This window comes from Citrus clementina, unplaced genomic scaffold, assembly GCF_000493195.1.
Source record: "Citrus clementina cultivar Clemenules unplaced genomic scaffold, Citrus_clementina_v1.0 scaffold_3, whole genome shotgun sequence".
Lineage (NCBI taxonomy): Eukaryota > Viridiplantae > Streptophyta > Magnoliopsida > Sapindales > Rutaceae > Citrus > Citrus x clementina.
This window is the reverse complement of record NW_006262339.1, coordinates 44040758-44055118: the sequence shown is the minus strand read 5'-3', so window position 1 is coordinate 44055118 and position 14361 is coordinate 44040758. Positions and strand designations below refer to the sequence as shown.

The window sequence follows — 14361 nt, the reverse complement described above, 5'->3', positions numbered from 1 at the left end:
CTATTTTCTCTTTGTCTTTGATTCAATTTTTTCCACGAAAGTTACCATAGAATTAAACTAAACATTCTAAGGCATTCACTGATAAATTTTGTGCAAAGAGATTTCAAGTAATTAATTTGTTGTGAATTTTTGAAATTAGAATAGTAGTGCTAGAAAATTTCGATTTTCAGCAGCATGTCTGATTATGTGATTTTTCTGTCTATTCCAATAATCTCTGAAAATTATGTTGATTTTTATGTTTAGTCTTTATTATGTCTACTTGAGTTAAAAGTTTAAATATATTATTTAGTAGGAGACTCTATTTAATGTGCTTGTATGTAAGAGGCCTTGTATTATTTTACAAGGTGGGCCTTTATAACATTAACACTTTTGGTTTTATTTTTTAATTTAAATCAAATTTGATTTAATAGAATTAAAAATATAAAAAAATTAATATGGAGCCTATGGTTTATACTAAATAGAGATATAAATAGAATTTTTTTCTCCACAAAAAAGATAGAGGAGCCACAATATCCAGATCAGAGAAAAAGAGTTTTTCTTTCTAATTTTGAGAGGAATTTTTCTTTTACTACTTGCTTTTAGTGGTGAAAAAGGGGCCCACGCGTCAAGTGCATATCAAACTTGAGTCATAACTTGGAAGATCATTGGTGACGGATCGTGATCTAACAAGATTGGTGGTGACGGATGGTGATCTAACAAGAGTGATGGTGACGGATCATGATCTGCGAGCCTAAATTATTTCAACAAAAAAGAAAATGTACGATATCTGGATTATGGTAATTTTTTATATTGTATGAGAATTGCAATCCAAATATTTCCGATGTAAAATATTTTTAAACCAACAGAATAAGAGCTCAGTTACTTTTGGGATTAATGTTATGTTGATAATCCAAGAATAATTTACTTTCCTTTGAGATGATTTTTATCTGAGGATATGTTATTTTAGAATTTATTTTCTTTTGGAGGTTTTGGAACATTTATCATTGAATGTTATTTTGGTGGTTTTACAAATGAGATTGATGAAATACAGTTTCACTTCAATTCCACTATAGTGCATTGTTAGTAGAATTGATGTGTTACACAATATACGCTATTACACAATATACATTATAGTGCCTTCAATTCCACTATAGTGCCTTGTTAGTAGAATTGATGTGTTACACAATATACGCTATTATAAGCTCTAAATTATAATAAATATATAGAGAGAGTATAATTATATCTTAACTGTATTAAACTATCTTTTAGAAATATTTCTAGTATCTTGGTTTGTTGCATTTCAAAAGCACACTGAAGGTGACTAGGACTTTTTTACCTTCACACGTATTTGTAACTTGTGGAGAACTTGTCACGATCCTTAACCTCGAATCCGGAGGGGTAAAAACCTGCAAAAGACACTCCGATGCCCAAGTTAGTTTTTAATTAAAATTAAAGAAAGAGAAAAAATGGATAAGATAAATTTCTCTCTCTAGATATGAACAATGTTTTTTTTAGAGGTCAAAGACCCCCTTTTTTTCATAGAGATGAGTATCTATTTATAGATGATGAATGATGTGGATTTAGGAATTTGCTTTGAACTTTCAATCTAACGACATGTGTCACCCATCATGCATGTACACTTAGAGGCGAATATGATCTAGGAAATTATTCCGGCCTTATATGTTTCCTTATTTGTATGACATTTGGATGTGATTTCCTTAGACTAATGGATTGCGGAATTAATTCCCCCCTCTTACCATTTTTATAAATTCTAGAAGAATTTTTACCTTAAATGTTTTTCCCCCGGAATAACTTGGGTGTTATTTACTCTGTATTTGGGAAGGAAATATGAGGCCAATGATGAAGCGCCACGTGTCGATATTCAAAACATTAGCTTACCTTGGGTATCTCGGGTACCCTAGGCACTCCAGGGGTACCTCGGGTACACCATGTAAAGATGTAAAAAGTCTTCGTAAAAATGTAAAGGGATATGTCGGCCCTAGCCCTGGATCTTAAATATATCGGTTTAATACGTGTCAAAAATAAGGAATCAGCGAGGAAATCTCGTGCTGCAAAAGAGGAGATAACCGCCTGTCACGCCAGCGAATCTACCAAAAGTTTGATATTATGACAGTTGGGACCACCAGCTTTTCCTGCTACACCTGCAAAATTACAACGGAATTGCAGAGGTACGCGAGACCACTCAATTACGCCCAGCACATGCATACGCCACAAACTTACTCTCCACGCATATTTTTAAAACGCCTAAGCCGCCATAAGTATGAAAATAAGAATATTCCTGACATAACAGCAGGGAACGCCACTAAAATAGCGCCAGGTGGCATGGTGATCGAGGTACACTATATAAATACTCAGGTTTAATTTTTATCAAGTAAGTTAACACACACACCACCAAAAACTAGGGTTTCTTCAACCTCAAAACCTCCATTACCGAGAGCTTGCAAGCTCTCTAACCTGAAATAACCCAACTCTGACTTGAGCGTCGGAGTGTGGTCGTCGGCCACCCTCGGCTCCACCTCTGATCTCTTTTTTGGTTGTTTCGCAAGTTTAAGGCGAGTTTCACCAGCCCTCCGCACCTGAAGTCATACCCCCTTCATATCCACCACCATCTCAATCTTCTTTCACTCCACAAAAAGCCTAAACAGCCCGCACGTACCGAGCAAGCGAGGTACCCCGCTCCCCGACAAAAATATAAATTCATTGTTCTTGGGTTGGTTTTGTGATTTTTTATTCATTGACCCAAAATCAGCCGCAAACACTCTGGAATATCTTTTATTATCTTATAAGATGGACATGTGGCATGGTTAGGTGCCTTTTGGAATACGGCACCTACACACACTAAAGAAAACTTGCTCCGAAAGTTTTGAGAAAAATGGGTTGCATTTGGTTGTTCTGTTGAATTTATTATTGGTTGCGTTGCAATTAGTTATACAAATCAGAACAATGCTAATAATTCGAAAAGGTTAATATGAACAATCTTGGTTGGGAGATGTGGTTTATGGATGCTACGATGTCAAACAGCGAAGAAAAATCCTTAAATTGTAGCCAAGCCAACTCGAAACACCAATATTGTCGGACTGCCCTCTTTTAAGTTGAAAAAGATAACCATATTGGTACATGATAGAATTAGTAAATACTTGTACGAGTATTTATAATTTGATCAGATTGATGTACATTTGGAGTGTATGATACTCTCAATTGTGAGCCTCACAGGTCAGTTTCTGAATTGATAATGGCACACATGAGAAGAGTTGCATTCTCAAGTGGCTCAGGGCAGAGCTTATGTTTCTATTTTGATTTCACAAAAAGAAAGATACGCTCAATCCTGAGCCACCCAGGGATATAAATCTTCCCAGGTATGACCTTGGCGGTTCAGGACCTCACCATAAACCTCATGCTGTTCCGAGCCTGAAGGAAGATGCTTCTTTGTGGTAGATTGTTTGCTTAATCTTTGTGAATATCAATCTTAACCGCTTGAGGTAACTGAATATTGGTTTCTCTGTAACAGGTATAAACTTCACAAAGATTAAGCAAACAATCTACCACAAAGAAGCATCTTCCTTCAGGAATCTTAACCGCTTGAGGTAACTGAATATTGGTTTCTCTGTAACAGGTATAAACTTCACAGCCCAACCAATTGGCCATGTGAAGGCTGCCATTGCGATACAAGCTAACCATTGCTGCCAATTCAACCTCTCTGTGTCAGCAAACTTCTTTAAAAACTCCACCATCACCACTTGAAGAACTACAGTTATCCCGATGATTCCAAGAAACAATTTGTTCTTGTGAATGCCTTTGAATACATTCCTCTTCTCCAACTTCCTTGCATTGAATTCATTGAAAACTTGGCAAAAAACAAAAGTGTTGAAAATCAGTGTATCGTTTACTTCAGGACTCACGTTGAAGATGGATTCACCTTTAAATTGTAAGATCAGTAGGATTGTTATCTGATATAGAGCCTGAGATAGAAGATTTCTCCACATAATGTTAGTTATAAGGGGTTCAGTGCGACCCACGGGCGGCCTTTGCATTAGCTCATCAGTTGGCCTGTCTGTAGCAAGAGCCAGAGCTCCAAGTGTGTCCATGATGAGGTTCACCCACAACAATTGAACTGCTGTTAAAGGAACTTCACCAGCAGAAACAGCCGCTATGAAGTTGATCACCAGGGCTGCAACATTAACTGTTAGTTGAAACTGAATGAATTTTTGGATGTTGGTATAAACACATCTTCCCCACCTTAGAACGGTGGCCACTGAAGTAAAGTCATCATCCAATATGACGATGTCCGAGCTTTCCTTGGCAACCTCAGTTCCTTGAATGCCCATGGAAAGTCCTACATCAGCTTCTTTCAAGGCTGGAGCATCATTTGTGCCATCTCCAGTGACTGCAACAACATGGCCTTTCTTTTTCAAGCACTGGACCATTAGAAGCTTGTCGAATGGAGAAGATCTTGCCATCACTCGGATCTTGTCAACCTTCTGAATTCTCTCCTCATCTGTATAGTTGCGGAACTCTACACCTTCTACCACCTCCCCCTTTTCCACTTGTTGATCCAACCTTAGAATCCCACATTCTGTGGCTATAGCTTTTGCCGTGAAAACATTATCTCCTGTGATCATTTTGATTTCTACCCCTGCTGATTGGCAGGCTTCTACAGCTTTCTGCACCCCAGGTCGACACGGATCTTTGATACCAACTATCCCCAGCAAGGTCAATCCTTCTTCTTTGAGCCTTTGGCGGGCCTTTACATCATTGTTGTATGCAGTTTCTTCTTCCGAAACTTGTTTGTAAGCAAAAGCAATGCATCTAAGGCTACTGGCTGCCATTCCATGTATTATATTTTCCATTTGGCTCCTGCCATTTCCATCCATGGACTTGATCACTCCATTGCTCTCATAATAATGAGAACACATTGCTAAAATTATCTCAGCAGCTCCTTTCCAGTGTATATGAGTTGTGTTATCAGCTTTTCTCCTAATCAAAACTCCACTTCTTTTCTTCTCTGAGTTGAAGGTTTCAACATGGAGAATGGAGTATTTTTGCTTCACTTTATCCATTTCCATACCCATTTCTAGAACTGCCCAAGAAAGAACAGCTTTTTCGGTTGGACTACCGGAAAATTCGGCTACTGATGATCCAGGTTTCAGTTTGCTGACGCTGCCAGTTGTGTTCAAACCGACTCCTTGGTGGAACAAATCACGAATACTTGAGGCAATTTTACAGTAAGTTTCTTGTACAATGGATTCTTGACCAAGCCAAAACTTGGTCACTTTCATCTGATTTAATGTCAAGGTGCCTGTTTTGTCTGTACAAATAACTGTTGCAGAACCCATTGTCTCACAAGCGGGAAGTTTCCTTACCATTGCCTGATCAGTCATCATTCTCTTCATGGAATAGGCAAGAGTGAGAGTGACAGCCAATGGTAAACCTTCCGGGATTGCCACCACCACAATGGTGACTGCAGCGGCGACAATGCTTACAACAGCATTGAAAACATCATCTATGTCTGTGTTGCTACCGTTATACTCCTTAATTCCATTTTCGTCTTTTGTATTCCCCGTGAAATAACGAGCTAATAGAACTACAAGCACTAGGAAAGCCACTGCAAGGCCTACTTTTCCAATAGTAGAGGTTAGTTTGTCAAGCCGAGCCTGTAATGGAGTTCTTTCATTGGAATCACTTGATATTGAGCTCATCATTTCTCCCCACGCAGTATTCATCCCCACGGACACCACAAGCATTTGAGCATACCCATCTGCCACCTTTGAACCGGAGAACAAGAATGGATTATTCGTTGAATCTACTTCAACATGGTCACTCTCTCCGGTCATGCTTGACTCATCAACTTGCAAAGAATGTCCGTCCAAGAACAACCCATCAGCCGGAATTTGGTCTCCAATTTTGAGGAAGACAATATCTCCAACTACAAGGTCAAATATGGATATCTGCAAGCGCCGGGCTTCTCTAACAACTTCAACTTTGATGTTGTTACTTATTTTTGATAGCTTGTCAAACTGTCTTGCCTGTCTGAAGTTACTAAAAGCAGAGACAACAATAACCAGAAAGACGGCTACAAAGATACTTCCGCCTTCATACCAACCTTCTTCTGCCCCATGTTCTTTGATGCCAAAACCAAGAGACAGGGCAGCGCATACGAGAAGGATTAGAATGGTGGTGTCTTTGAAAGCTTCCAGCACGAAATGTAAAAGCCCTTTAGGAGGTGGCTTATGATAAGTGTTAGCACCAAAGAGTTGAGACCTCCTACTGACATCTTCATCATTGCCATTGATTCCGTATTCAGGATTTGTCCCAAGAGCGTTGGCCACGCCTTCAACTCCTCCAAGAAGGCTGAGGGTATGCGAGTCTTTGTTCTTCACCATTTCGGCGAGTCTTATTCCATCCATATCAGGATCAATGGAGTTGGAAACAAGTTTATTTGCCTCATCATGAGAGCTGCTAGGCTCAGGCTCAACATCAAGGGCAATGTAATCATGACTTGTCAGGATTTCGGCTGAGAGAAGCCGGCCTTTGGGTAGAACAGAAAGCATAGCACGGAAAGAATAGATTGTCCAGTAGGCAAGGCGCCATCGCTTCTGAGCTTTTGTGAGGGTGCTGGTGGTGACGTTAATGAGCAATGTGCTGCAATTATAACGTGGGATTTTAGTGTCAGACATGGTTACTTCTCGATGAAGTTGGTTGGAAACTATATACTTAAACCAGTCGAAGGGAAGAATTTTCTAACATGGATAGCTTACTTCTCAATATATAGATCAGGCGGCGACAATGAATAGTTCGCAGAATTTCAGAAAGTCTTTAAATTGTAAAAGCAAGCAATTCCAAGGCTTTTAAAAAACACAGAAATAAATAAATAAATAAATAAAACTAGTGGTACCGTGTACAACTGGGGCTACCGTAGACTTTTGAGCAATTTTTAGTACTGTGGAATCTACACTGTAAAATACTAATATTTATTGTCAAAGAAATCCTCCATGATTAGATTCAAGATAGTGCAATTCGAATATTTTTCTTATGCCAGGTTAGATTTATCTTTGAACATATGAAAGAAAATCAACATCTACTAATACACATAAATACACATAAGAGTATCTTTGGGATTATTTTATATTGTCGAATAAATAATTATTTAACAATCTAATACCCAATTTTTCAAAATTGATTTCTTGAAAATCTTATTATCAAAATAATATATTTTTGTATTAAATTTTGAAAGTTATTGGGAGCTTGAAATTGAGATTTTTTTAGAATCTGATTTTGTAATGTATAGTACCAAATTATACTCATCTCAAAATCATATTCCAATTATACTCTATTAAAAAAAAGTTAATTTAGTTATATATAAAATTTTTAACTGAAAAATAAAATATAGCATCTACCATTGTCGGTAATTTCCTCTAGTGACATCAATGGCTTTCAACGAGTTACTATTTACTTGAAACCACCAATTCGTTTAGATTCGAAATTGTTTGCCCTACAGAACAAAGATGAGATTGTTGGTGAAATAGAATTGGAAGTGATGCACATCCCTCCAATATAGAACGGCCACTACAATGCCACCATCATACGGAAGTGAATGCAGGTGAGTGGTGGTCACCATTTGATATATCAAAAAACTCTAACTCAGAATCAAGTGGTTTTGCACCACAAGCTGCCGTGACGCAGGGAAAATTTAATGTTCTAATATTCCGTTAATTCTAGGGAATACTAAATTAAAAAAACGGTTTATATTCACGTTGATTTGAAATAATATTGTGCATCTAGGAGAGATAAGACTCATTGATTCTGCAAAATAACTAAAATTAACTAAACCAAAATAAAAATATTATTGAATTTAAATATGCCTTTAAAGGCTACAAGAGAATGTTATTTATACTACTAATAATTATCTAAACACCTAAACATGAAGAAAAAGAAAAGCATAGTCCTGAACTACGAAGAAAAAGAATAATAAACTTTAGATAGTAAGGAAACTAAGTTAAATATGATGGGGATTGCTAATCTGTATAACCACCCTAGGATAGAGAGAATTCACCCTCGAATTTGTATTGTCATCAACAATATCTTCATCATGATCACCTCTAAAACGAATAAGATACTTGACATTGAATACATATGCAGTGCGAGTATGACTAAAAAGCTTCAATATGTATGTGTTAGGATTTATTTTCTTTATAATCTCTAAAGGTCTAATTTTCCTGGCTGAAAGCTTATTGTATTCTCCAATTGAAAACCTATCTTTGGTTAGGACAACCCAAATGACTTCCCCCACTAAAATTCTAAAGCTCGACACCTTTTATCTACTTCACTTATATAACCTTCGGTGGTTTTTCATAGACTCTTCTATAGTTGTATGAAATTTTTTAAGCTGCTTAATAAAGCCTTCTATCTTGTTTTTACAAACTAAATCTAGAACTGAGACTAAGTCAATAGGTGCTCGTGGATTATATCCATAATTCACCTAAAGAGGACTTAAATCAATATTACACTTAATATAACGATTATAAGTAAACTCAATTTAGTATAACTTTTGATCTTATGTTTCCAAGTTATCGCCAACTAGATTACATAGATGGTTTCCTAAAGAGTAGTTGACAATTTTAATTTGACCGTCTATCTAAGGGTGAAGAGCACTTTTGAAACTCAGACGATGTTAGTTAACTTTAATAATGTCCTCTAAAATGACTAGAAATTCAGTTAGATACCATAGAACTCAATAAACCATGCAATTTATAGACTTCCTTGAAGAATAGGGAAGCAACAATTAAGGCGTCTACATTCTTCTTGCATGTAATGAAATAAGCTATTTTCAAGAATCTATGAAAAATAACAAATATTAAATCCATACCCCTCTGAGTATGGGGTAATATCAAAACAAAGTGAATACTAATGTCAGCCTAAGGTTGTGTTAGAATTGGCAATGACAAATATAATCTTGCATTTGTTGCAATGCCTTTAGAAACTTTCTAAGGTTGTGTTAGAATTGGCAATGACAAATATAATCTTGCATTTGTTGCAATGCCTTTAGAAACTTGACAAATGCGACAAGTCTCGACATAATGATAAACATTACACCTCATAGTAAACTAAAAATAAGTATTGGCTATTAGAGCCAGAGTTTTGTCACAACCTATATATCTTTCGTTATATAGTTCGGCAAAGACCTTTAGTCTCAAACTTGTTCAGGAACACATAATTGATTATCTTTGTAAAGTAATCCGTCATGCAAATGATAATCTGAGTAGAACCCTACAATAGTATCTTCTAATAAAGAAGTGAAAAAATAGTTAGTAGCATATAACTCTCGAAATGTGTCAAATCCAAGGGCTTGATTACGCATTCGTGTCAACAAGGACGATCTTCGACTAACCAATCTACTACCCTATTGGATTCACCATAAGTATGTTTTACTACAAAAGTAAGTAGTTGAAGTAACATGTTGATGAGAAAACTAATCTTAACTATTGAAATGTTTCAACGCAATATGATCAATGTATAAAATAAAGTCTCTATAAACTAGATAATAACGCCAATATTTTAATGCTTAGATCATTGTATAAAACTCCATATCACAAGTGTTGTAACGTGCATTTGCTCGGTTCAACTTTTCACCGAAATAGTCATTGTTTGTAGATACCATACATTTCAAATCAATTTATCAAACATGTATGCTAAATTTATTGAAAAGTAATTATTTCATCATCTAAGTAAACAAAACATGTTATGAATTTAATTAAAAAAACTGATTATTATCAAATCTAATTTATAAGTGATTAGCCCAAAGATACCCTATAAGTGTAAAGAAAAATGGTTTACCAAATACTGTAATGTGGTGTTTGGTTTGAAGAAAAGTCAGGAGAGGAAAATAGCAGAATGGAGAGGAAGGGAGAAGAAAGGAATGGAGAAGAGTTGTGAAATTAAATTTTATTGTTTGGTTTGATATAAAATTTGATAAGAAAAGAAATTACAATTTTTTTATTTAGACAAATTTATCTCTTACCTTAAATATTAAATTATTTATATTAATAATGATATAATATATATAAAATAAAATGGCAATCTGATGGCGGCCGGTGGAGGTCCAGCGAAGTTCGGCAGAGGTTTGACGACTTTCCGATGAAGTCTGACAGAGGTTCAGCGACTTTCCGGTGAAGTCCAACAGAGTTCTAGCAACTTTCCGGCAGAAGTCTATTTATAATATTAAATCAATAAAATAAAATTATAAATAATTATTATTAATGGCATTAAATAAGTTAAAAAGTTGAAGGGTAATTTTGAAGACGTTAGTTTACAACATAAGAGGAATTTAAATTCTTCATTACTTGGTGTGGAATCAAAATTCTACATTATGATGGATATTAAATTCTAATAGAAATTAAGTTCTTATATATTTTATCAAACCAAACAATAGAAATAAAAAGAGAATTTAAATTACTTCCATCTCTTCCATTCTCTCCTCCTAACAAAGCACCACCTAAATAAAATGCACCCGACATCGGATTTGTTTTATTCTCCAGGCCAAGGGAAATGGTCAGGATGGGGAACTTTCCTGGTACTGGGCTACTTGTCCCAACTGTACTCACTGTTCATGTGAGTGGAGTAATATACATTAAATGTATGTTAGAGAGATCCGGGAACATTAACGTGTTCACAAAGCCATGTTCATGACTTTTTAGGTTCGCCACATGCCCTCTTCACTGAACTTTTTCTCCCACACTTGAGCAAATCTCGCCCAAGAATTAACAATATGCCTACCTATTGTAATTAAAATTCTATATAATGTTTGGGAGAAATACGTCGACGAGACCAGGCATGATGAGCAGATATCTGATGGCAGAGTTCTGCGAACCGGTGTGTCCCGTAAGAGCCTGGTATCCTCGGGAGCAGGAGCAGAAATACCCTGCTCATCCACGAGCACGTCAGCCGCGAGTCCAATCTCCTGTAAGAAGCATAAAGCCATTCCTGTTGTATTCCTGCTAAGGGTTGATTCGAGGAGACCCGGTCAACGACAGTTGGCGAGGCATGCTCTCCAGCCCGAGAATCTAGGCACGAAGGCCACGCAACCACCAACGACTACGGAAATGGGGAATCTACGTTCGAGAGGTGGGATGATAACAGACGTAGACTGCGAAAAACTGGGATTCAGAGGAAGCCTATAAAAAGGTAGCCAACGAAGGTAAAAGGATTAGCAATTTTGATTTTAAAAGAGAGAAAACAACCTAACAGCCATAAGATTTGTGGCAAGCGTTCCCCGAACCTTCATATCTGACTTGAGCGTCGGAGGGTTTGCGCTGGGAAAACAACCGGCGTACTCTGACCTGTCTGTGTGCGCAGGAACCTCTGGAGAAGAAGCTTTACGAGGAGAGATCCTAGTCGTGGTGAAGTTGATCGAGCAGAGACCCTGGTCGTAGAACGAGGAGAACCAGAATCTCGCATCAACATTTTGGCGCCGTCTGTGGGGACCTGAGTAAAAAGCTTCTTTTGATAGTAAGAAGAGAAGGGAAGTAGCTGAAAAGCAATGGAGACAGGAGGAAGTAGTGCACAAGGGGGTGATATGAGGCTTAACGATTCCGTGACGCTGAGGGAGATAGCCAGTGAAGCACGGGAAAAAGCCATGTTCGACCAGATGGAACGGATGGAAAAGCAGATGGAGACCTTGACAACCATCATGCATGAGCTGCGGAGCGAACGAAGGGTAACCCAGGAAGAAAGGGTGAGATGTGATGGAGTGGCACCAGGTCCCGATAATACGAGGAGAAGTCAGACCACCGGGAGACATGGTGGTGAAAGAGGTAACATAACCCTGCGGGGAGAATTCCATAGAGAGGAAGAGCAGTCCCCGGCAAGACAGATTTTTGACGAGGACGATGGGGTGGCGAATGCAGAGGAAACAGTGCTGAGGCAACATTTACATGATGTAGAGCAAAAGCGGGATCAAGTTGCAGCACGTGACCCTGGTCGTGCAGTGCAGCTGGAGGAGGAGGTGCGCAGACTAGCGCAGATAATTGTGACATGTAAGGAAGGAGCAGAGCTCCTGGTTGGAGGATAATGCTGGACGGAGAATCACCGCTCGCAGCAGAGATCATGAGGGCAGTTATTCCGAGAGATTTCCGCCTCCCAGACCTTAGATATTCGGGAAGAACTGATCCGTTGGTACACATAGAGCGCTTCAACGACATAACTGGGGTACAAGGATTATCTCAATCCCAAAGGTGCAGGGTGTTCCCACTATCCCTTGAGGGACGTGCACGAGAGTGGTACAGGAAACTTCCTCAGGGCAGCATCAAAACCTTCGAGCAGATGTACCAGGAATTTGCAAAGCAGTTTAGTGGGGCAATGGCACCAGAGGATGACATGATGGAGCTGAAAAGCATGAAGCAGGGAGAGTAAGAAACCTTTCGGGAATTCATCAAGAGGTTTCATCGTGCTGTCCTCGACTTGGGAGCCTTCAACCACCCTCAGGCGTTAAGGGGATTGAAAGAAGGGGTGAAGATAGGAAGGCTGTGGTACAACTTAAGGAGCCCAGTTATTCAGACTTATGCGGCCGCATACGAGCAGGCTAAGAGAGACATTGAGATTGAAGAGGAGAATGCCGCACGGATTAAAACAGACCAGTTAGAAGGGTTGGGGAGGAAAGAGAAGAGAGCATTACCAGGAAATGGGCCGATCAGGAGGAGAGACCACCAGACCTCGGGTAGTGGAGTAGGAGGTCGGGTAACTGCTTACCAACCTTATCAGAGGCCACCACAGTACCAGTTCAGCAGGGCTCAACCTCCTCGTTCCCCAGCTAGGGAGCCTTGAAGAAGGTATGACTCGGCATATGGTGGTCTTCATCAACACTCCCACGGTAGTAGAGGGAGCAGACCAGAAGTGCTGCCACCGCCTCCAACTCAGAATGGAGCAAATAGAGAAAGGGCAGTGCACCTGATCGACCAGAACCAGGACTATGGACGGTATACTTCCTTGAAGATGTCCCTGGCCGAGGTTTACAAGGTCATAAAGGATCGAGGATTGTTGTACCCCCCTGCCCCAATAACAAAGCTACCCAACAGGAAGGATAGGGGACGCTATTGTAAGTTCCATGGCACTCATGGCCACACCACAGCAGATTGCAAAGATCTTAAGACCCGGGTTGAATATTTGGTGAGAAATCGCTATCTGGACGAGTTTATAGATGGGACCTTCCCAATGGTAGCCTCAACAAGTGAAGGGGAGCAGAGTGAAAGGAGCTTGAAGCGCGAGCAGCCTGCAGTAAGGGTGATAGCTGGGGGCCCGACATTGGCCGGAGATTCCAACAGGTCGAGGAAGAATTATGCTAGATACGCCATGACCAGCAAATAGGTATTCTTCAACACCCCAGTAGCCAAACGAGTAAGGGTCAGGCAAGTGCCAATCATGTGGACAGATGAAGACGAGGAAGGGATTCTATACCCCCACGAGGATGCTTTGGTCATCAAGGCTACGGTCGCTAGCAAGAAGTTTGACCGGATATTGATTGATACAGGGAGCTCAGTTGATGTGCTATTTAAGTCAACTTTGGAGGAGATGGGAATAGCCGACCGAAAGTTGGAATACACCAATACCTCCTTAAAGGGGTTCGGAGGGGGAAAGCTAGTCCCTCTGGGCGTGGTCGAGCTGCCTATCACGATTGGGAGCTCCCCGACGGAAAGGACAATGATACTGGACTTTGTGGTGGTGGATGAAGAAGGTCCTTACCAGATGATCCTAGGTCGGCCGTTTCTAAGGATGAGCAAAGCGGTATTGTCCATCTATTATCTGGCTCTCAAGTACCGGGTGAACGGGGTAGTTGGTGTGGTACGAGGGGACCAGAGAATCGCTAGAAGCTGCTACTCCTCGGCAGCAAAGGAGGCAATGCAGATAACATCCCTTAACACCCGAGTGGAAAGCAAGAAGGGCAGACAAGAACCTGTAGAGGAGCTAGAGACAGTGAGCGTGGGACCAGAGAATCCGGGAACGACGATCAGAATCGGGTCGAAACATAAGGAAGAGAGAAAACAACCTAACAGCCATAAGATTTGTGGCAAGCGTTCCCCGAACCTTCATATCTGACTTGAGCGTCGGAGGGTTTGCGCTGGGAAAACAACCGGCGTACTCTGACATGTCTGTGTGCGCAGGAACTTCTGGAGAAGAAGCTTTACGAGGAGAGATCCTGGTCGTGGTAAAGTTGATCGAGCAGAGACCCTGGTCGTAGAACGAGGAGAACCAGAATCTCGCATCAACATATAACATTCACACAATTACTAGTTAGCCGGTGAGGATGAAAGTCCTGGAATTAGAACAACATCCATTTGGAATCTGAATAGGTTTAGGCTTAATTTAGATTCG

General features: G+C 39.7%; 1 protein-coding gene across 1 annotated transcript; it reads right to left on the bottom strand.

Moving 5' to 3' along the window:
* Positions 1 to 3039: 3039 nt before the first annotated feature.
* LOC18049315 (calcium-transporting ATPase 12, plasma membrane-type) lies at positions 3040 to 6829 on the bottom strand. The gene is made up of 2 exons (XM_024189230.1): positions 3571 to 6829; positions 3040 to 3465 (listed from the first exon to the last, which is right to left on the bottom strand). Exons 1-2 carry the CDS (start codon positions 6672 to 6674, stop codon positions 3393 to 3395), a joined length of 3177 nt encoding a protein of 1058 aa, XP_024044998.1. The 5' UTR covers positions 6675 to 6829; the 3' UTR covers positions 3040 to 3392.
* Positions 6830 to 14361: the final 7532 nt, after the last annotated feature.

Excerpts from the sequence above, each read along its gene's own strand:
- LOC18049315 (XM_024189230.1), bottom strand. The coding sequence starts at position 6,674 with ATGTCTGACACTAAAATCCCACGTTATAATTGCAGCACATTGCTCATT. Across the intron at positions 3,466-3,570 it reads AGTTACCTCAAGCGGTTAAG|ATTGATATTCACAAAGATTA; the intron begins ATTCCTGAAGGA and ends CAAGCGGTTAAG.